General features: G+C 38.9%; 4 protein-coding genes across 5 annotated transcripts; 2 read left to right on the forward strand and 2 right to left on the reverse strand.

The window, feature by feature from the left end:
* The first annotated feature begins 1214 nt into the window (after positions 1-1214).
* Positions 1215-5787, forward strand: LOC110758683 (Double Clp-N motif-containing P-loop nucleoside triphosphate hydrolases superfamily protein). Its single transcript, XM_021960596.2, has 3 exons — positions 1215-2803; positions 3215-3461; positions 3653-5787. The coding sequence occupies exons 1-3, from the start codon at positions 1629-1631 to the stop codon at positions 5540-5542; spliced, it is 3312 nt and encodes a 1103-aa protein (XP_021816288.1). The 5' UTR covers positions 1215-1628; the 3' UTR covers positions 5543-5787.
* A 5754-nt stretch (positions 5788-11541) lies between these two features.
* LOC110758684 (zinc finger (CCCH-type) family protein) lies at positions 11542-14894 on the forward strand. The gene is made up of 2 exons (XM_021960597.2): positions 11542-11699; positions 12326-14894. Exon 2 carries the CDS (start codon positions 12342-12344, stop codon positions 14442-14444), a length of 2103 nt encoding a protein of 700 aa, XP_021816289.2. The 5' UTR covers positions 11542-11699; positions 12326-12341; the 3' UTR covers positions 14445-14894.
* Positions 14895-16804: 1910 nt separating this feature from the next.
* Positions 16805-18464, reverse strand: LOC110758748 (uncharacterized). The gene is made up of 2 exons (XM_021960667.2): positions 17315-18464; positions 16805-17193 (listed from the first exon to the last, which is right to left on the reverse strand). The coding sequence occupies exons 1-2, from the start codon at positions 18252-18254 to the stop codon at positions 16865-16867; spliced, it is 1269 nt and encodes a 422-aa protein (XP_021816359.1). The 5' UTR covers positions 18255-18464; the 3' UTR covers positions 16805-16864.
* A 263-nt stretch (positions 18465-18727) lies between these two features.
* Positions 18728-22627, reverse strand: LOC110758749 (omega-3 fatty acid desaturase, chloroplastic-like). Of its 2 annotated transcripts, none has more exons than XM_021960668.2 (8): positions 21517-22627; positions 21045-21414; positions 20619-20685; positions 20433-20525; positions 20170-20355; positions 19991-20080; positions 19771-19908; positions 18728-19664 (listed from the first exon to the last, which is right to left on the reverse strand). In XM_021960668.2, the coding sequence occupies exons 2-8, from the start codon at positions 21398-21400 to the stop codon at positions 19470-19472; spliced, it is 1125 nt and encodes a 374-aa protein (XP_021816360.2). In that variant the 5' UTR covers positions 21401-21414; positions 21517-22627; the 3' UTR covers positions 18728-19469. The 2 variants fall into 2 exon arrangements, with proteins under 2 accessions (XP_021816360.2, XP_021816361.2); XM_021960669.2 differs by having other exon boundaries at positions 18729-19664; positions 19991-20071; positions 21517-22626.

Genomic DNA, 22627 nt, shown 5'->3' on the forward strand with positions numbered 1-22627 from the left:
AAATGGTCCAATCTAAAGTCTTTTTATCAAGTGGCAAGTTGGGGCTGCCTTGAGAATGACTCTGCCATTTGGTGTTGTTGGGTTCCCCCCTCAGATACTTTTGTTGATGCAGGTTGCTAATGTTTATCTAAATTTTAAATATTAATAGCATTTTATTGATGAATAGTTGGAGGATTAGGTGAATATCTCTACACATAATCGGTATTTGTTCGTCGGCCTAATCATTTACATCTTTATTATTAATTGATGACACATGAATAAGATAATCACGATTCAACTAGTCACTGAGAAAGAATGGATAAATTTGAGTTTATTAGATGGAGAAATCGGACTTCTCTTTACTTTGCAAATATCATTATAAGGCGGTTGTTTTCCGAAAAAAGAAAAAGAAAGAAAAATAGCATCCCAAAAATGATATAGATAATGACAGCTGTAGAAAAACAAAAACCATGAAGTATCCAAGTTTGAGGTCTCTCTCCTAGTCATGGACTCGTATCTCAAGACTTGAGAGAAGCCAATGGTAATGCTATTTACAGTAAGAAAAACATTGACTGAATAAAAGAAAACATCCCATGGGTGAGAAAATTCACATTACTCCAATTGGTAATTGACATCAAAATTTTAGAAATTTAATATCAACTTTTATTAAAAAGAAAAAGATAAAAAGCTAATTTTGAAAGGGCTGAAAAGCTTGACATTGACGGCTATTATCATCCTGTTGGCCCATTTGTATTGTTGGACAGTGGACACGGCATCTGTATGTCAAATTATCAAAAATCCCCCCACCAAAACCCCCAAAAAGTAGCACTTACAAATAATATTCCAAGTTTTTTTAAAAAAACAAATCGATATTCAAACTACTCTATTAACATGCGAATATGAAATTGAACTTTGGTGTAAACGAACCGGACATACTATTTTGATCAATTGATCTAATTCAAAGTTTAAAAACAAAGAAAAAGGGAAAAGAAAAGAAAGATTGAACTCGGGTGTAAGAGATGAACACAATCAACGGAATGTAAGTTGGATTAACTCGGATCTTTGTTGTGCTTCCTTCCAAATAGTCTTTGGTTCAAACCCTCATACTACACTACGTGTATGTATATATGACTTTACCTCCTCTGTCCTCCATATCTTTGAAAAAATAAAAATAAAAGTAAGGAGGGACGGACACAAAGCCTTGCCAACTGGCCTGATCCAAAATTTTTAAAACAACCCAAACGAAAAGGGGAGAGAAAGAAAAGAAGGCGAATCTATGCTATGCTCACCATGTGTTTGTATTAGTGCTCCAGACAAGGCCCCACCTCCTTCGAACACTCTAAAACAAACAACTCCTGTTACTGTTCCTACAACCGCAGCAATTCAGCCAACCATACAACCATGCCAACGACACCAAAATCTATCTCTCTCTTTCTACCTCTTTTATACTCCTCCCTCCCTCTGATTGCATAATTTATTCACAACCTTTTCTGAATAATTTTTTATCTATATTTTATTTCTTCTCTCTCAGCCCTCAAAATCGCCAAACGAAGACACGTATAAATATAGACAGAGGGGTTTTGTGTGTGCGTGTGTATATATAATTTATATAATACATATATTTATATATAAATATAAGCTAGCCGGCGATGCCGACGCCGGTGAGCGCAGCAAGGCAATGCTTGACGGAGGATGCGGCACGTGCTTTGGACGACGCGGTGGCGGTTGCGAGACGGAGGAGCCACGCGCAGACAACGTCACTCCACGCCGTATCGGCCCTGCTGGCGTTGCCGTCATCGACTATCCGCGACGCCTGCGCACGCGCACGGAGCAGCGCGTACTCTCCACGACTCCAGTTCCGAGCTCTTGAGCTCTCCGTCGGTGTCTCCTTGGATCGATTGCCGTCGTCGAAAGCTCAGGATGAGCCTCCGGTCTCGAACTCGCTCATGGCGGCGATCAAGCGGTCTCAGGCGAACCAGAGGCGGCATCCAGAGAGCTTCCACCTGCACCAGATTCACAACCAGCAGCAGACGGCGTCGCTTTTGAAGGTCGAGCTCAAGCACTTCATTTTATCAATCTTAGACGACCCGATTGTGAGTCGGGTGTTCGGTGAAGCCGGGTTTCGGAGCTGTGATATAAAGCTCGCGATTCTTCACCCGCCGGTGACTCAATCGACCCGGTTTCCTCGGACCCGGTGCCCGCCCATTTTCTTGTGTAACTTAACGGATGCGGACCCGGCCCGACCTGGCTTCAGCTTCCCGTTTTCCGGGCTCGAAGACAGAGATGAGAACAGTAGAAGAATCGGCGACGTGTTAGTTAGAAAGAGCGGGAGAAATCCGTTGCTAATCGGTGTTTGTGCCAGCGAAGCTCTCAAGAGCTTCACGGAGGCCGTACAGAAAGGTAAAACAGGGCTTTTGCCAGCTGAAATCACTAGTTTCAGCGTGGTTTGCATTGATAAGGAGATTTCCGAGTTTGTTGTCGATGGCGGGAGTGAGGAGAAGATGGGTTTCAAGTTCAAGGACGTGGGTCAAATGGCTGAGCGTTGCTCTGGAGCTGGAACTGGTATTATAGTAAACTATGGTGACTTGAAGGCTTTGGTGGGTGAGGGTGTGGTGGGTGAATCTGTGAGCTTTGTGGTGATGCAGTTGAAGAGCTTATTGGAGATTTACAGTGAGAAGTTATGGTTGATTGGTGCTGCTGCGAGTCACGAAGTGTACAAGAAGCTTTTGGCTCTGTTTTCAACTATTGAGAAGGATTGGGATCTCCATCTTCTTCCCATTACTTCTTCTAAAGCTTCAATGGAAGGAATTTATTCTAAATCCAGGTGGTTATCCAACTCTAGTTTTTGTTTCTGTGCTCCTTTTCCACTTGTTTGTGCAAATGCTAAATATATATATATGTGGGTTGAAGCTTCATTTGTGTCTGAAATTGCTTGGAGTTATGCATGGATTATGGTTTTGAGTTTAATATGCAAATTAATTGGATGTTTGTGGAGAAAAGACAAGTATTGTATTTTTCATCACTCTGGTTTTAGGTTCTGTAATTTGCTTTTGAATAGATGTTTTTTAATCCATATATGTATGTTATGAAGTACATGTTATAATGTTTAAGTCGGTAGTGTTATTATTAGTGGTGTATGTATGGAAAGAATGTATCTTTCAAGTTATGCACTTTAGTGTCTGACTGTTTTGTGCCCGTTGGATCTCACAGTTCCGTGCTCATGATATACTTACAGCTTGATGGGGTCCTTCGTTCCATTTGGAGGATTCTTTCCTGGACCGTCCGACTTTAAAAATCCATTGAGCAGCACGTATCAATCTTTTAGACGTTGTCATCAGTGCACAGAGAAGTATGAGCAAGAAGTTGCTGCTATTCTGAATTTAGGATCAACTATTGCAGCAGCTGATCAGTGCTCAGATAGCTTGCCTTCTTGGTTGCAAATTCCAGAACTTGATTCTGGCAAGGGAGTGGATCTAGAAAAGGTGTGTAATCCCTTCGAAATTTAATTCTATGGCCCAAGTTGGCCTAACTTTTGTGTACGCCTTCATGCACATACACTTGCAGTTTAACATGCACGTTTCTTGTAACTGGTTTGGATTTTAATCTGCTAGCTGTATTTCCTCGAATAAATTGTGACAACATATGTGTAAGTGTGCTTCATTATTCAGTGCAGACCAAAGATGATAAAACAACATTGAATGCTATATCAGCACTGCAGAAAAAATGGAATGATATATGCCGACAAAATCATCACACTCAACCATTCCCTAAAGTGGACTGTTATCAAACAGTGTGTCAAGTTGCATCTGCTGGGGGCTCTCGAGCTGTTGTGGATGGGAAAGCAAATAGTGGTGAAGATTCATGTCTAAATGAAAGCCGTTCTGCTATTCAATATGGCTGTCAGCCGATGAACATGAAAACGAGTTTTCTATTAAAACAGAACTTACCGATGCAAGTAGTTTCTAATGCCGAGAATGCTAGTCCCCAGTCAGAACTATTGGTAAAAGATTCAAAGGGTCAGCGACTTGAATTGGGGAGCCCCTGCCGTTCTCCTTACCCTACCCACAGTGTGAATCTTCCAACTGACCGCACATCTTCTTCGTCTGTCACTTCTGTGACTACGGATTTGGGATTGGGAACATTATATGCATCAACTAGTCTGGGACCAAGAAGTCCTAGACTACAAGATCATAAAGAGAGTCTAGGACACCTCTCTGGTTCCATTTCTGCTGAATTTGATGCATTAAGTGAGAATACTTCACAGCAAATAGCCCAGTCCTCTTCTTGCTCTGGATCTGATGTCGGAGGGCAGTGTGATCCAAGAGATATCAAATCACTTAGGAGAGTTCTCACAGAAAAGGTTGGCTGGCAAGATGAAGCCATACGCACTATTAGTCAAGCTGTGTCACATTGGAGATCTGGTGGTCAAAGGAATCGGGGTTCAAAACTCAGAGGTGATATATGGCTGACTTTGATTGGGCCTGATAGAGTTGGAAAGAAAAAAATTGCTTTAGCACTTGCTGAGATATTGTTTGGAACCAGGGAAAGCCTAATCTCTGTTGATCTGGGATCCCAAGATAGGGGTTACCAGTCAAATTCGATTTTCCAATGCGAAGGCTCCGATGATTACGATGTGAAGTTTAGGGGTAAGACAGTTGTTGATTACGTTGCAGGGGAGTTAAGCAGGAGACCCCATTCGGTGTTCTTATTGGAAAATGTAGATAAGGCTGACTTTCTGGCCCAGAGTAACTTGTTGAAGGCCATTACGACTGGCAAGTTTCCAGACTCTCATGGGAGAGAAATCAGCATTAACAACATAATCTTTGTGACAACCTCAGCTATCAAAAAGAGAAGCAAAAATCACTATATAGAGAATGAGCCCCTTAAGTTTTCTGAGGAGATTATACTTTCCGCCAAGAGATGTCAAATGCAGATACGAAATCTTGGGGATGTCAACCAAAGTGAGGGTATGAATGTGAGGATTGCACCAAGAGAAGGAACCTCAAACCCATGCTCCGTAAATAAAAGAAAGCTGATTGACACAAATGTCTCCATCGAGCAATCCTTTGAATTACAGAAACGGTCCAACAAGGCGTTAAGGTCCTTTCTGGATTTGAATCTGCCAGTGGAGGAGACAGACGAGTGCATAGATTCTGAAGGTTGTGACAGTGACTCCACCTCTGAAAACTCAGAAGCTTGGTTGGAAGATTTCCTTGATCGAGTGGATGTAAAAGTGGTGTTGAAGCCATTTGATTTTGATGCGCTTGCTGAGAAAATAGTAAAGGAAATCAGTCAAGAATTCAAGAAAATCTTTGGGTCCGAGGTGCAGCTGGAGATTGATTTTGGTGTCATGGTGCAAATTCTTGCAGCTGGGTGGTTATCAGAAAGGAAGAAAGCACTAAAGGAGTGGGTCAAACAGGTTCTCTGTAGAAGCTTTGATGAAGCACGTCAGAAGTACCCCCTCACCAGTCATTCTGCAATGAAATTGGTTGCCGGCGAGGCCCTGTCCGTCGAAGAGCAAACTCCCAGTGTTTGCCTTCCTGCTAGAATTAGTCTGAACTAATTTTTTTGCTCAATGTGCTTTTTGTAAGTACATGTATACCGTAGCGTTTTAGCATATAGCATTTGGCTGCTTTTCTAATCAATCCTATATTATTTTTTTTGGGGGTAAATCATTTTGTGTTGTATTGACTTATTTTGTAAGAATGTACATGTTCCCTCTTGATCTGCAAGCAGTTAGTTGTACAGCTTGTACTGTTGTATTGTCTGTTTCTTGATCTAATGTATCAGCATCAAGTTGTTTATTTATATGCAAATGTGAAATGTAGTGAGTTATCCAATCTAATTCATTCTTATGCGCCGAACACGCCCAAAATGTAAAATGTAGTGAATTATCCAATCTAATTCAATCTTACGCGCCGAACATGCCCAAATTGAGCTTCGGTATGGGCCATATGCCTAAGAGAAGATCTTGCTCAAATTGCAGTAACTTTGAGAGACCACAAAGCAAATTCCACAGCTCATAGATCCCACAATTGGCAAAACCAGAACTGCATTGCTACACTGGAACAGGTTTTTTCTGTTGGGCTTCATTGAATCATTCAAACCATATTGATTGAGTCGACAGAAACAAATGTTTTTTAAGTTCTACGTTTGAAATTTTTAAACAGGGTCCCTAGATTGGATTGGATTGGACTCTTGCAGCCCATAATTTGTGTCAATGGGCCTTCTCTTGCTGGTTCATGACTTGAGTGGGAAAAAGAATGACCTCCAAATGTTGTCAAGTTCTTTGGCTTAGAGCATCCACAGTGGGGGGTGTATATGGGGGTGTATGTTAAATATACACCCCGAGTCACCGGAATGGTCTCCAATGGTGAGATGTAAATGGATGTAAATATACATCACAACTATGGGGATGTAAAATAAAATGTATATTTACATCTCTTGCAGGCGGGACCCACCCGAGAAAAGAGAAGAAAAATGAAGAAAAGTCAACATAAAAGGCTGGGACCCACGGCTACACCCCCGAATTTACATCCCCCACTGGAGCAAAAAACATATTTACACCCCCTGGAGGTGTAAAGGGGATGTAAAAGTGGCTTTACACCCCCGAATTTACACCCCCACTGTGGATGCTCTTATTCAAAACAGAAAAAGGCAAACCAATAAATAAATAAAAAAAAGTCCACATATTGCTGTGACACCATCCCACTAGCATCATGACAATTGTGCATTGTTTGTCATCCTACTTTCCCTTTCAAAATTATATTCCTTTACTTTATGAAAAAGATAAACCAACAATCGAAATTTTGGAACAAAGTGATTGTATTTCCACTTTCTGAAAAAGCAGAACAACTTAGATTACCTTTTTTGTATAGCTGATTTTCTTCATAAAAATCAGAAGAAAATCTCATATGAAGCCAATTTGATCTTGTCAACATTTTTTTTTTCTTTTTCTTTATCATCTAAAAATAATTAATCTTGATTGTATTTTTTGTATATTTGATCTTTTTATTAAGCTCGAAAATTATGAGGGTATCAGTATACTTTTCGACACCGTATGGGAACGCAAATAATATCACAAAATTTTATAATAAAAATTAAAAAAAAAAAGAGAATAAATATAGGAGAAAACCAAAAACATGCACCGTCCTCTGTCTCATCATCTAATGAGAATCTACAAATATTTGATACTGATAGGATGGAATGGAACTAGTGTGATCACACACAAAATAAAAATGTCTATTTTCCACCGAAGAAAACGACTCCAAGTGATTCTGACTTGCTTTTGCTTATCACGCATCTCTAGCCCCACTTCCTCTTATCTTACATGCAATCTTTGATGTCGTTTACGCCTTGGTGGGGTCGTTTTTTATCACACCTCATTGACTTTCCAATCTGGATGGCGAGGGAGGGCTTTTCTTTATGCTCCCCATAGTCAAGTTTGGCTTTGCCTTTGGGGCACACTGGGAGCCGTTGATTGTGAACTGTGCATGAGGAAGGCCGTCCGATTGTCGTAGTGTTGAAGTTGGAATTATTATTATTTTTTCTATTGAAATGTAGTGCCCCAGAAGATGGACTTTCTGCTTATCCACTTAGTCATGAATTGTCCTTTAGCTCGTGTCTTAGAGCTCAACTTCATATTCCTGCTTTCTCCAAAAGAAAATTCAATATTTACTATCCATAACTTTAATAACCTATGACTCTTCAACGAAGAAAGTCACTCATGTGCGCATGTACGATTTCATAATCCATCTATTATCATAATTATGAAATATACATCTATTAATTGTTGATAGTTATCGATGGACGCCCACTTGATTGTAGGACCAACACTCATTTTGTGAGTATACCTAATAAAACTCTCCTGGTAATTGAAAATTAGAGTGATTGGATTTTCCTTAGTAGAACTAAAAAAAGCATGACTCAAGTATGGCTATTGAGCTCATTATGCTTGAAAATTTTAAGATAATTGAGCTTTATTCTCTCTAGTAATCGTTGAAGAATTTGCTTCTAAAACTTCCATAATTATTGAGCTTTATTCTCTCTAGTGAACCGCTAAACTTAAGTACTCGATTTTGATAGTCCTTAGATTCATTCTAAAATCTCCATTAGACTATACATAATAAGATAACATAATTTTAGATTGAATCTAATGAACTCTAATTGGAGCACTTGCTTGCTTTTTTCTGGGTTAAAGGTAGGAAGAGGGAGAGGGATTTAATCACCCGCACTAGTGCTTAAGAGTTTTGAACTTGATACCATTTGGTCTTAGATCAAACATACTTTTCCAATGGAACACTTATTTGCTTCGATCACGACAAATACAACTTACCCATATTTTTCTATCTTACCATGCCTTTCTACTTACCCATTGTTTTTTATTTTTAAAATTTGTTTATGTGTTAAAAAGCAAATAGATGATTCGGCCGTGTTAAGAAATAGGACTATAATCAAATTTGATCATAACCGCATTATGCTCCCATGATCATGATTGTTGCGAGCTTGGTCATCATGATTGGATTATAGTTGTGCAATGAAGATCACCATTCAATGTGATCATTGTTAATACATGAATATTGAAATATTATTCAACTAATTTGATAGGGGGATAAAGCCTTCTATTTATAAAATAGAATTTCACTAAAGAAAGGAAAGACAAAGAGAAAATGAAAATATGTTGCAAAAGTGATGGAGATGATCAAGCTTAATGGGCAATATCAAGGCATGATGAAGATCTGATGGAGCTGGTGAAGGTAATCAAAACTTAATGGAGGCAATTAGCAACTATTAATTTTTTTTAGTACAAGCGATAGTCTCTACACTAAGGCACTGTTTGGTTTACTGAATGGATTTGAGGGGAAATCACTTCCCATGTCATTTCCCAAGGGATGGGAAATGGAGATTCATTTCCCATATTTGGTAATCCTGGGAAAGTAACCAAGAAATACCACTTTATTTCCTTTCAAATGTTTGGTTTGTGTAGGAATGTAAAACAAAGTTTGTTTTATTTTCCAATTATATCCATATGAAATCAAATAAAAAAAGAATGCATTTAAAGCTATATTGTAATTCTAAATTATTAATGGGGGACAATATGGTCATGAAAAATATGTATTTAATATTGGCTCATTTTCCCAAACTTTCCCATGAGGAGGAAAACAAAACCCAAGAGGGAAGGAGAGCTTCACTTTCCCCCTACTTTCCAATGTGCAAAGCAATGATTTTCCACACCTGGACTTACCAAACATGGGAAAGCAATTGATTTCCAATCCCCAAGCCTCCTTTCCAATGAACCAAACGGGGCCTAAAGGGTACGGAGATTTCTCACACACATAAAACTAAAATGTCATGGGGATTCAAACTTGAGACCTATTATCTGCAAATAAAGGTCCTTTTTTTTGGCAAGATTCCGTTAACAACAACCATTATTTTAAAATGTAATACTAGAGATACCAATTTTTTTTGGTTGTTTGACATCATCTATTGTGGTAGTAGTTCATTTGTATTTTTAAATTTATCCACACCACAGCATAATCATATCAGTTTTCTTCTCAATATTAGTATAATAGGTTAATGTACCTAGCATAATTATACTTTTAATTGCAATTTTTTCCTTAAAAAATGCATAAATAATAATTTAATTTAATTTATGAAAAGGAATCTATATATGTAAAGCAAAAGACATAGAATGGTGAAACATTCAAAATATCAGAAAATGCCCGTTTTTAATGCAACATTAAGAATTGAAATTATTAATTAAATGAGGATAATATGATAAATTCACAGTTTTCATATTAAAAAAAATTAAAATTAAAAGAAAATTAAGATAATGGATCTTATTTTTATGGAACACAAGCACAACTACCCATTATCTTTTTTAATTCTAAAATAAATTTAAATATTTTTAAAAAATAAACCTCTCGCAGATGCGGAAAGGCTAGTCTCATAATCGAAAATTCTGAAAAATGAAGTAAACATAAATAGTTAAATTGTGGCAAAGATAATTCTGAAAAGAGTATTGCTATTTCCACCCATCTGTCCTATTTTCCCACCCACCTTATTTTCCCACTCAACATATAAATTTTAAAAAACACAATCCTATCTTTCCACCCACCATTATTCCTAAAATACCCTTGAATTATTAATTCTATTTTTTCTTTTTCTTTTTTCTCATTCTTTATACTCTTCCTTCTCTCCTCCCCTGCCCCGACTATTCAATGCTCATTCAATCTTCCACCATGAAGCAAGTTGGTTCCTTCATCTTCGGAAAATCTTGAGAGGTCGTTTTTTTTTTTTTTTTTTCCCAAATTGAAAGGTCTCTTTCTGTTCTTTAAAATTTCAGCGTTGTAGTTGGGTGGGTGGCTACTGAATTTTTGCTTCTTCTTTTTTCCCATACAAACTTGAACAACTCACTTGCCCAGTTGAACAACTCACTTGCCCAGTAATCCACTATGAAAGCAACATGTTTGAAGCAAAGAGCCCATACAGATAGAATGAAAATATCGTTCAAAAAAAGGCAAACACTGTTTAGGTATATGTAATATAATGGGAATATAGACTGCCAATTACTTTTATGAAGATTCAAAATTTATCTTCCAACCAATGAAGTGGATGAGATGAGATTGAGAAGGCAACAGAGGAGGTTGTGACGGCTGACTCAAGAGTGCAAAACAAAAATGCGTTAGGTTTTTTTTTTTTTTTTTTTTTTTTTTTTTTTCAATTTTCCTTTTTATTTTATTTTTCAGTTTTTTTAATTCTTAATAGGTGAAACATGTTTTTTTCCTAAGTCCTTAGAAGTCATTTTACAAATGGGTAAATTTGTCTCTAAAATTTTGAAAATAAGGTGAGTGGGGAAATAAGACAGGGTGGAAATAGCAGCACTCTTCTGAAAAACCGGTAACAATAAATGAGAGCGCCCCACGATGGTAGACTTTTTGGCCCATTTTATGACGTCATTAATCCGACTGAGAATTCAAATGTTTTTTGCAGGCGAGACGAAAGCGAGGGTTCTAGAAAGCATCGAACCGCTCTCATTCGTCGATGCCTTCAAGAATTCTAAAGTGCGCAACAACATCAAACTCAGAACCGATAACCTCACACCGCGCCTCCAAAGACAACCACGACAGACAATCTCACGGGTATAAGACCGTACAAAAATCAAACTCCATAAGATTGACTAATCTCCAGGTCCACTCATCTTCGCCAGTTATGCATTCATTAGTGACGGCCAGTCAAAATAGCGTAATCCAGTAGCGAATTGGTTCATTTTCCCCACAAGGAACGGACGGTGATGGTGCGTCCACGTCAGCCACCAAAGACAAAGACGCGTAAGGCGGTGAAAATCCGGAATCTGAATACATCACTGTGGTGAGGTCGGTTTCACAGGATCAAGGACACGCGGCCATCCGTTACTCGAAGGCTGTAAGATATTAAAAACATCGGGACCCACTGAGAATTTAAAATTTAGAAAAAAAGATTTTTGTGTTTTGGGTTTTTCGGAAGAAAGAAAAGGAACGAAGACGAAGGAGGCAGAGGAGGTTGCTTTCATAGGCTCTTCTTTTTGACTCAAAACCCATAAACACTTAAAAGGAAGAAACGAAAAGTCTCTCTCTCTCTCTCTCTCTCTGCTAGAGTTTGGTCGTGTAGTTTAAAGAGGAGGAGTTGGGTTTTCTGAGCCACTCGGTGTTCTGCTCCTTCTATCATTTCTCTGTTGTGAGGTATGTACCCCTGCTTTTATTTTCCTTTTTCCTTTTGTCAATTTTAATTTTTGTGTGTTCTTTGTGTTTTATTGAATGTTTGAGTTTGAATTCCACTTGGGTTTTCCGTCTTCCGGAAGTTTGTTGAATTTTCTGTTTGGATATTGAGAAAGAGAGAATGGGAGTTTTTCAAAGATTGGTGTTTTAATGGGTTTGTTATATGTTGGGACTTAAAAGTTGGAAGAAGGAGAAGAATTGTGCAGAGTTGAATTTGGATGGTAAGCCAGAAGGGTAGCTGTATATGGTGTGCTTGTCCCAGTTTCCTGGCAACCAAACAAGTGGGTGTGTTTGTTATGAGGGTTGTGTTTGTTGGGTTTGTAACAGATTTCTGTTTCAGTTTTGCTTGAAATTGGGTAACATATGTGTTGACATAAGGTTAAGAATGAAACCGAAGTTTGGATATTTGTGTTTTAATCTTATGCCTAGTACACCTTTTTGAGCCCCTCTTTATGAATTTTGTTTTATGCCTTTACATAATTTGAATTTTTACTCTTCCTTCATGTTTCTTTTCCTCCATAAAGTGCCCATGCTTGTGATCTCTGTCAGAGGGTCTTTGAATTGATGTTATGCCCTCTTTTTTTATATAGGAAGGGAGAGATTTCCATGTGCAGTGGTTCCAAGAGGAAACCTTCTTCCACTGACTTGATCATGGAGCGTGAGAAACAAGAAGGGATGCGGTATAGTTTTTCAATTTTGCTTGAATTATCGGCCTCCGATGATCTAGATGGGTTCAAAAGGGCTGTAGAAGAAGAGGGTCATGATGTTGATGAGGCAAGCTATTGGTATGGAAGGCTAATTGGCTCAAAGAAGATGGGGTTTGAAGAGAGGACACCGCTCATGATTGCCGCTATGTTTGGTAGCAAGAACGTGCTGAATTATATCCTCCAAACATGTCTTGTTGATGTTAATAGAGCCTGTGGTTCAGATAGAGCCACGGCTCTTCACTGTGCTGCTGCTGGTGGCTCTTCTGCTTCAGCTGAGGTTGTCAAGCTCTTGCTTGCTACTTCTGCTGATGCAAGTTCTCTTGATGCTAATGGAAACCAAGCAGGTGACTTGATTGCACCTGCTTATAGTTCAACCTTCAATTCAAAGAAGAAAGCTTTGGAGGTCATGCTCAAGGGTGTTCTTAGTATAGATGAACCTTTTGACTTTTCAGAGCAAATGGTTTATGAAACAGAAGGGCAAGAACAGCAAGAGATTACAACTCCTCGTGCTTCAAAGGATGGAACAGAGAAGAAAGAGTATCCGATTGATCTTTCTCTTCCAGACATCAAGAACGGAATTTATAGCACAGATGAGTTTAGAATGTATACTTTCAAGGTCAAGCCTTGCTCAAGGGCTTATTCACATGACTGGACAGAGTGCCCGTTTGTCCACCCAGGGGAAAATGCAAGGCGGCGTGATCCAAGGAAATATCATTATAGCTGTGTTCCTTGCCCGGAGTTCAGAAAGGGGGCCTGCAGGCAGGGAGATGCTTGTGAGTATGCACATGGTATTTTTGAATGTTGGCTTCACCCTGCCCAGTACCGTACCCGTCTTTGCAAGGATGAGACTGGATGCACTAGAAGGGTCTGTTTCTTTGCTCACAAGCCAGAAGAACTCCGTCCCTTGTATGCTTCGACAGGTTCTGCTGTGCCGTCTCCGAGATCATTCTCAGCCAATGCTTCTTCTCTGGACATGGGTTCAATTAGCCCACTTTCCCTCAATTCTCCATCTATGTTAATTCCTCCTGCTGCAACTCCACCGATGACTCCCTCGGGAGCCTCTTCTCCTAGGAGTGGAAACATGTGGCAAAACCAGCCAAACATCGCACCTCCCACGTTGCAGCTTCCCGGTAGCAGGTTGAAATCTACCCTAAGTGCTAGAGATATGGATTTAGACATTGAATTATTTAGTCTGGAAAGTCATCGCCGCAGGCAGCAGCGCTTGATAGATGAGATATCTGGTTCCCCATCCAGCTGGAACACTGGCTTATCTTCTCCTTCAGCCTTTGCTGCCTCCGGGAATCGAACAGGGGAGTTGAATAGGATAGGAGGAGTGAACCCTACTAACCTTGATGATATTTTTGGATCTCTAGATCCTGCAATTTTGCCTCAATATAATGGGCCAGCATCCCAGTTACATTCTCCAACTGGGATCCAGATGCGCCAAAACATGAACCTGCAGCCCCGTCCCAGCTACTCAGCCAGCCTCTCATCCTCTCCTGTGAGGGCTTCTCCATTGTTTGGAGCTGATGCATCTAGTGCAGCTGCTGTTTTTAGTTCAAGGTCGGCTGCATTTGCAAAGCGGAGTCAGAGCTTCATTGAGCGCAGTGCTGGCAACCGTAATCCAGGGTTTTCTTCACCTGCCGATTCTGGGACTTTAATGCCCTCAAACATTTCAGATTGGGGCTCTCCTGGTGGCAAATTAGACTGGGGTGTGCAGGGGGAAGAGCTGAACAAGCTGAGGAAATCGGCTTCTTTTGGATTCCGAAGCAGCGGGAGCAGTTTTTCAAATGCTCCAACCATGATGCCAGGAACTGCTGATGAGCCTGATGTATCTTGGGTTCAATCTCTTGTCAAGGATGCACCACCACCTTCGCAACGCGGGCAATTTGGTTTTGAGGATCAGCAGCAGCCGCAGTGCCACCCTAACAATGGAGGTCCAGAGATGCTCCCTGCTTGGGTGGAGCAGCTCTACTTGGAGCAGGAGCAGATGGTGGCTTAATTCTAAGTTCAGTCCCAGGATTGCTCCTTCGTTAACCTTTAACGATATTAATTTTTGCCATTTTTTAAATTTTTATTGTATTCATCATAAGTAGGTTCAAGGAACTGGATAAGAGGGGAAATACCCCTGACGGAGAAGAAAGATAAGTCATGCAGGATGCAAGTTCTGCTCATACTGTTTCCTTTTAATTTATCTCGTCTTCATTGTAGTATCCATGTGAATCTCAAGCAGAAAGATGCTGGACTTGAGATGGCCTTTCACCTATGATATCATTAATTTAGATATTGTTGGTCGGTTGTATACCTTATATCATATGTATGGCCAGCTCGTAAACTCATGAATTTATTCATAAGTTGATAATGTTCATACCTATTTGGCCAACTTTATGTTCTCATGTTGATTCTATTGTGTACCTTTTACTAGTCGAGAAATATATGTCATTTTTCTTTTCGTGTCTTGGAACCAATTGAAAATACACTTCCTCACCCCTGCCCCTCCCAAATTCTTGGGCAATCAACAGTGCCTAGTTTTAAACTTTTTTGCTTTCAAATTCCTCTATTTTTTCCATCTGTGGTTACTGCCATGGGGTTTCTTGTCTTTTCCGAAATCTGCATATTACTTTCGGCTTTCCAAAGGCGAATGTCAGTGGTTCTGTCAATTGGTGATATTTGTTGAGCACAAACAGAAAAAGGCAAACCTACTTGCTCTACTTTTTCGGTCCTTGAATCTAACTTTAGTAGTTTGCCAATTGTTAGTGGTATGAGCACTGGAAAAAGGAAGGATAGTAGTGGCTTAGTCCCAACAGCCAGAGATGCCTTGGCCCATAAGTATAGGTGGCGATTTATGATAGGATACGACAACACTCGATTTGAACACTACACAAATATGGGAGTTTCTATAACGAGAGGCTATGTTTGGGGTTACAATGAGAGGGTTCAATTCAATAGTCCAACATCGAACGGTTATTAAGTCCCCATCACTATAACCCCTCATTCTAGCCTCTCTGCACAAATATAGACCCAATGGATACATGTTTAGCACAATAAACACTGATTAACTAATATTATGATAATAAAATGCTAACCTTTCTCAATTTTTTTTAATGAATAATATGAGTTATTGTATTATTACATTATTATTTTTGTATCATGTTGCTTATCCTGCTTATTGATCAAACCGGATGTTGACACGAACACTAAACGACTACAAATGAATCAACCCATATACGACCCATTGCCACCCATTAACCCGTGTGTTCAAACGAACACTACACGACTATAAATGAATCAAACCAAACACGACCCATTGCCACCCATGAGTCTCTACTCTACCTCTAAACCCACTGAAAACACATTGGAACTTTATCCCGGGCGATGCCCATGACTGCACCATCCAGTCCAGTCCGGACTGTACAGATGGTTGAGTGTAGATGGGCAGCATTCCCTTTTATTTTAAACCATCACAAACAAGTAACCTAAAATTGAGGTTGAAGTGCCTACTTTGTTACTAGTCAAGAACCTCATTTAATAGAAAGAAGAGGTACAACCAACTTTTAAACTACATGAGCTGGTGGTGGAGACATGTATGTGATTTCTACTAGTTGAAATTTTCAAACAAGAAAGCATTTTTTTTCCTACCCTAAAAAGGCCCCTCCTGAAATTGTTCTTTTACCCTAGTGCACCAATTCTAAATCCACATGGGTTTGCCTAAAATACTTGACCAAGCATTTTAAATGAAAAATTGTTGCCTGAATTGATTGACTAGGACCAGCCTTCATTGCATATGTTCCTCTGTTGGTAGAGAGGATAAGAATTTCCTCTGTTGGTAGAGAGGATAAGAATTAAGCACCTTTTTATAATGGCAAGTTTGAATGTTGAATCTGCAGTTTACAAAGGGGAGGGAGACTAACCAAAAAGCAAAGCTGAGCTGAAAGAGTGGGAGCTAGTGTTTTTTTTACATTACTGTCAATAACAGTTTGACGTGTGTGCAAAAGTTTTTCCGGTTGTATTTTTAATGAATTATTTTTACATCTATATGAAATTGTAATTCATAGAAAGAGGAAAGAGGAGTATATCCTTACACGTAAGTAAGGAAGCATTATCTTTTTTATAATGTCATGACTTTCAATCATGGCTGTGTCCATAACTTGTTTAAAATAAGCTCAGAAAGTCATCGGTTTGAAGTTTCAGCTCTAACTCTTTGGATGACAAAGAGTTCAGTGGCAAAGTCAGAATTAAGTTGTGCAGAGTTTTGAATCACATTATAATATTCTTGTTTTGGCAAAAGAATCACATTATAATATTGAATTTTCAGAAGAAGAAAAAGTGGATTGTCTTGGCACAGTAAAAGAAGGGGTAGAATAATTTTGTTAGTTTGGTTTAATTTTATTGTAATGCCAAAGTTACAAAGGTTTGTAAATCTTACAGGTTTTGAATTTTCAAGGGTGAGTCAGCAAATTGATCTACCAGCTCATCTAATAATTGACCAAGAATTTGTGACTCAAAATCTGCACCAATGTCTGCAGAACCTGCTTGGTTCCAACTGCCTTTGTTTTGTATGATCCAATTTGAGCCAACCAATTCATCTTCAACCAGCCTACAAATTTCCCCCCACATCTCAATGTGCTTTCCACTGTGAAACTCTTTCTTCCTTGATCCAAGACATTTGCCTTCTCTTGCCTTTGTTCTTCTTGCATCACCAATTAAACCATTGTCTTTACATGGACAAGGCAAGCCTGAATCTTCTTGATCTGGTGTGCAACATTTAAAGTAATTTAAAATTTAAAACCATGCTATAATTGGTCACTGTATGAAACAACTATTTCACGCTTAAGTTTGAAAGATGGTGTGTACAAAATTGAGGAGACAAACCTGAGGTAGGAGCTTCTGAATCAACAAGAAATTGACCACAATCAAGAACCGAAACCGGGCTTAAATCTTCTGAGCTGCACTCAGATTCTACATTCTTAAGAACATCACAGATTGTAGGAATTGAAGCACTTTTTGAATCCTTAACTATACCATTAATATTGCCAACTTTGTAACTGGGATTATCAGAGCTACTTCTACTTCTACTTCTGAGAATCTCCCTCCCATTCAAATCCTTCAGAACCCTTCGGCTCTTTCCTTCTTGAACTTGCTTCTTTTTCTTATCTGCCTCTCTTTCTGTTATGTTTTCATTGTTTTTGCTCTTCCCTGCTCTTTTCTGCTTCCCTTCTCTACAACCCATTTCGCCTTTCCTCCCTTTTGATCTCATTTCCTTGCCTTTGCTCTCATTCTCAAAGCTGAGAATAAAGAACTCCTCATTTTCAAGCTCAAGAAATGTTGGCATCTCTCGAAACGACTGCGTCGACTTGACCTTGCGATGTTGTGCCTGCATTGTATCATCACCACCTCCAGCAAACCGGTCCACAGAATTCATGGATTTGCTACGTGAAATTGAGTTAAGGGTTGACTGGCCGTTGACCAAGTTGACATCTGGAATTGACTCCAACCCCATCAGCCTTGCCACCAGGCTTGGAGTGGCAGCGCTCTCTGTTTTCTCCTCTGTTTTCTCCCCTGTTTTCTCCATGGACTTGAAATCCTGATCCTTGTAAGACTCCACAGAATTGGCTGCTTGTTCTTCTTCTTCTGTGATATGATCAGAAGGGTATGTGGGGAAGCTGCCATAGCAGAGAATTCTGCGGAAAATGCCAGCAAGGCATCCTGCAGCAGCGCCTTTTGGATTGCACATAGCTGCATCAAAAGCAGTGGAGGTTGATGATGATGAGGAACATGAAGAAAAAGAAGGGGAAGAGCTTGGCAACTTCATGTTTGAAATTGAGCTGATAAGTAGCAAAGGGAAGTAGAAGAAACAAACACAGTGAGTGAGTGAGTGATTTGAGTTGGGTTTAGTGGAGTTTCAACTTTCAAGTTGGAACTGCAAAAGTGAAAAAACAAAGAATGAATAGTTGTCGAGAAAGAAAAAAGGCTGAAAAAAGGAGAGATTCAAATTTGTTTTGTAGTAGCAAACTGCAAAAGTGTGGTAATGACAGAGTAAGTGAGTGAGAGAGAAGTGGCGGGCTCTGCATTTGAATATTAGATTGTTTGGGAACATGTTACCACGCGGATTGTAAAGTCAATTTTGTACAATATGCTGTCTCCTTGTAGATATTTGGTCACATTCTTAGATAAATTATTGTATAGCGTGAAATGTTACTAATTCACGTATACGTTAAGTTCATATCTTATATATGTACACATTTTATAATGTCAGGTTGCGAACCCATGACTAACTGAATGGAGACAAAATTCCTTACCACTACACTAAAAGAGCATTGACAATTTTTCTACAAAATATTAATACAAAGATACATATTATATAATGTATGTGAATTAATTACACAATATGGCGGTGTTACGGTCTCACCAATACATTAGTAATTTGTATATGGTGTGACAGTGTGAAAGGGTTAATATTGGGTGGTCTAGATTCTGCAGTTATTTTGTAATTACTATTTAGGCATGAGGCAAGAGGAGGAGAATTGTGTGGCCAGTTGCTTAATTGAGAAACAGTTTTTGGGATCTGCAGCCCAAGAAGATGATGACCTTTCACTGGTTTGTTAAAACTGGGTCAGCCTTTAGTGGCTAAAAGAAAAGAAAACATTGCAGTTTTGGGCCGGATGGTTAATGCAGTGTTCCCCCGACCGTCCCTTCTGTCATGTGTTTCTTCTTCAACTTTGGTCGCATTCCCATCACAATCAATCAGAAGCCATGGCCCATTGCAATGTAGCTACCTTACAGAACAAGCAAGCAAGGCTATGACTTTCTGCATACAATTTGGAGGCTTGCCTTTTCCTTGTGTGTTGTTCCTTTCTTCTTCTATAGAAATATATGGCGAAAACTCATTCAACTGAGCCTTTATGGTATTCAGATGGCTTGATATGTGGGTTTCAGTTTCAGAACAAATACACAAAATTTGAGGAGTTGTAAATTTTATAATAAACTAAAAAATCTCTTGCATCAAAACATTTTTAGCTCCAAAAGATTACGAGGGCTTCATCTTCTCATAAAATCTGAGACGCTTTGAATCATTCTGATAATACACAATATCTCCTGTGTCACTGACATAGTGATCCTCTTTCATACTTGCAGTTAAAATCTTCGCCAAGTGAAATGGAATTGGGCCTGATTTTTCTGGCCCGCGATAATATTTACCAAGAACATGCTTAGCTGCCTTTGTCTGCAAGATAATTATTCAGGCATGCAAATATTTAAAATCAATGGTTCAAAACCAACTCCTCACAACAAATGAATAAACCAATTTGCTCAAGTAATGGAGAACATACTGCTTCTACTAGGTGATAGTGTGGGATTTGAGGGAATAGGTGATGTATAACATGGGTCCCAATGTCATGGTGAATTTTATTAAGCCATCCGTAATCGCGATCAATAGTTGTAAGTCCGCCTCGTAGGTAACTCCATTCCTGAAAAAACAACGCCGTTTTGTACATAAGCACAATGCAAAACGTGTTTCTTTTCTTAAAAGTACAAACAAAATTTTTTTACCTCGCCACGGTACCAAGGGAGTTTCGTCTCATAACCATGGTGATGCAAGTATGTGACAATGTCCAACCACATAACAAAAATCTGTAAAAACTAGAGCATGATCAAAAGACAAAAATATATCAAAAACAATTTGGATTAGATAGTACTAGTTAACAAAAAAGATCAACCCAATTACTTACCCAATAAGGAAGAAAGTATAATTTGAGCATTTGGATAGGACCAAACACAATGGACAAATGGAAAAGCAAAGCAGCCACAATAATCCAACAAACAGTTGATGTAATAACATAACTTCTTTCATTAGGAGAGAACAGGTCGCTGCTAGGATGGAAGTGAGTGCCTTCTTTACCAGGAGCTCTATACCACTTCAGTAAACAAAGCAAAAGCTAATTAATTACACAATCAGAAGCTCAATCTGTATGACTGAATTAAGAAGTCCAACCAGATAGAGAGGGAAAGAAAAGAATGGAAAGGGCACTGTGAATCTCAGCGTTTTGGTGCTGCTAGGCAAGCTTTTGTACAAAGACTCTGTCATCTAAAACAAACAAACCCAAGTTAAGGAAATGCAAAATGGAATATCAAATACAAAGCATTAGAATATAACTGAGATAATAAGAGAGACACTTACTGGAACCCAAGACTCATCATTCTCAACATGTCCATGGTTCTGATGGTGTGTTTTATGGCTGATTCTCCTGTAAGTATAAATTGTGATGTTAATAGTTATCAAGAAATTATTGTGCACAAGTACCAATTTATGGTATATGATCCATATTTTGTCCATAGAACGTGGATATTTTTTCCGAATACAAGCAATAGTTTAAGCTACGAGGGTAGGGGGATTTATCACACACACAAACTACCAAAGTGCCATGGAAGTTAGAACATGAGACTATTAGTGTGCAAGTCGAGACCCTTTTCTATTAGGCTAGTTGATAATGGTACTTGATACCAGCCAATACTCCCCTGTCTATAATAGAACTATTTAAACCACATTTACAATCCTTGTATGAAGCTTAGGGTACAAGAATTCAAAGAAATATGAGGAACCCACCAGCCATGAAAAGGAACAAGAATTGCAGAATGCAAAATATGCCCCACAAAACTATTGAGCCAGCGAGAGTCTGAGAAGCTTCCATGGCCACAATCATGTCCAATAACAAATACAGCCCAAAACATGGTGCCTTGGACAGCCCAATAGAATGGCCAAACATACCAAGTGCTTGAGTATTTGGCTATGGCTGCCAGTGCAAAAATGACAAAAATATCCCTAACAGCATAACTCAAAGACCTCCATGAATTTTTAACCCAACAGTGTTTGGGAATTGCATCCCTGATCTCAGCAATCTTAAACGGTGGAGGAGCACTTGGGTCAAAATCAGCTTGGCCTCTGGTCACATTAGTCTCCATATCTGTGTAATTAACTAAATGAAAAGAAAAAAAACAAAAAATTAATTAACAAGAAAATATTGATTATAAAATTAAAACTACAAGACATACAGAGGAAATGAAAGAGAACTACTTACAACAGATACTCTTGGTCTTGGAGTCTCTAATAATGTGACAATTTGATATGGTTGATTACGGGGTTGGCTATTTATATGTGTTTAGGCTGCTAATTAAATCTTAATTATGCATTCAAAATGAACGCATGATTAATTAAATATTTAACCAATGAATTTTCTGTGGCATTTTTTTTTGGACAGAATTTCTTTTTGGGTAGTTGTCTCTTAAGATCGTACACTCCTGTTTTAACATAAACTCGGTTTCATGGTGAGGTAGTTGTGCTTTTTTTTTGGGTGGGGGAGGAAATGGTAGTTGTGCTTGTGATAGAAGAAGAGTAGCTAAGATAAGGTTTCTGTGGGGTTCCTGATGTAGCACGGAACCATATACTAGAAGAAAATCTACGTTTTCAACTAGGAAGGGTACCTTGAATCCAAAAGGAGAAGAAAAAAAAAACACGCTCTCAAAGAGAGAGATATTTAGTTTATAGTGAAGTTGAAAATTGGAAGGATAGATTAAGGGTACAAGCCACCCTTAATATAGCTATAGATGATGCACGAATCATGGTAGTTGTGTTTGTGATAGAAGAAGAGCAACTAAGATAAGGTTTCTGTGGGGTTCCTGATGCAGCACGAAAGCATAAACTAGAAGAAAATCTACGTTTTCAACTAGGAAGGGTACCTTGAATCCACAAGGAGAAAAAAAAAACCACACACACTCTCAAAGAGAGAGATATTTAGTTTATAGTGAAGTTGAAAATTGGAAGGATAGATTAAGGGTACAAGCCACCCTTAATATAGCTATAGATGATGCACGAATCATGGTAGTTGTGTTTGTGATAGAAGAAGAGCAACTAAGATAAGGTTTCTGTGGGGTTCCTGATGCAGCACGAAAGCATAAACTAGAAGAAAATCTACGTTTTCAACTAGGAAGGGTACCTTGAATCCACAAGGAGAAAAAAAAAACCACACACACTCTCAAAGAGAGAGATATTTAGTTTATAGTGAAGTTGAAAATTGGAAGGATAGATTAAGGGTACAAGCCACCCTTAATATAGCTATAGATGATGCACGAATCATGGTAGTTGTGTTTGTGATAGAAGAAGAGCAACTAAGATAAGGTTTCTGTGGGGTT

This window comes from Prunus avium, chromosome 6 (assembly GCF_965620075.1).
Source record: "Prunus avium chromosome 6, drPruAviu1.hap1.1, whole genome shotgun sequence".
Taxonomy (NCBI): domain Eukaryota; kingdom Viridiplantae; phylum Streptophyta; class Magnoliopsida; order Rosales; family Rosaceae; genus Prunus; species Prunus avium.

Bases quoted from the DNA above. Each gene is read 5' to 3' on its own strand.
- LOC110758748 (XM_021960667.2), bottom strand. From the start codon at position 18,254: ATGAAGTTGCCAAGCTCTTCCCCTTCTTTTTCTTCATGTTCCTCATCA. The intron at 17,194-17,314 runs GTTTGTCTCCTC...GTTGCACACCAG, and splicing joins TTCAGAAGCTCCTACCTCAG to ATCAAGAAGATTCAGGCTTG.
- LOC110758684 (XM_021960597.2), top strand. From the start codon at position 12,342: ATGTGCAGTGGTTCCAAGAGGAAACCTTCTTCCACTGACTTGATCATG.
- LOC110758683 (XM_021960596.2), top strand. From the start codon at position 1,629: ATGCCGACGCCGGTGAGCGCAGCAAGGCAATGCTTGACGGAGGATGCG. The intron at 2,804-3,214 runs GTGGTTATCCAA...ATATACTTACAG, and splicing joins GGAATTTATTCTAAATCCAG to CTTGATGGGGTCCTTCGTTC. The intron at 3,462-3,652 runs GTGTGTAATCCC...TATTCAGTGCAG, and splicing joins AGGGAGTGGATCTAGAAAAG to ACCAAAGATGATAAAACAAC.
- LOC110758749 (XM_021960668.2), bottom strand. From the start codon at position 21,400: ATGGAGACTAATGTGACCAGAGGCCAAGCTGATTTTGACCCAAGTGCT. The intron at 20,526-20,618 runs GTAAGTGTCTCT...TGTTTGTTTTAG, and splicing joins ATGATGAGTCTTGGGTTCCA to ATGACAGAGTCTTTGTACAA. The intron at 19,909-19,990 runs GTAAAAAAATTT...TTGTTTTTTCAG, and splicing joins TCCCTTGGTACCGTGGCGAG to GAATGGAGTTACCTACGAGG.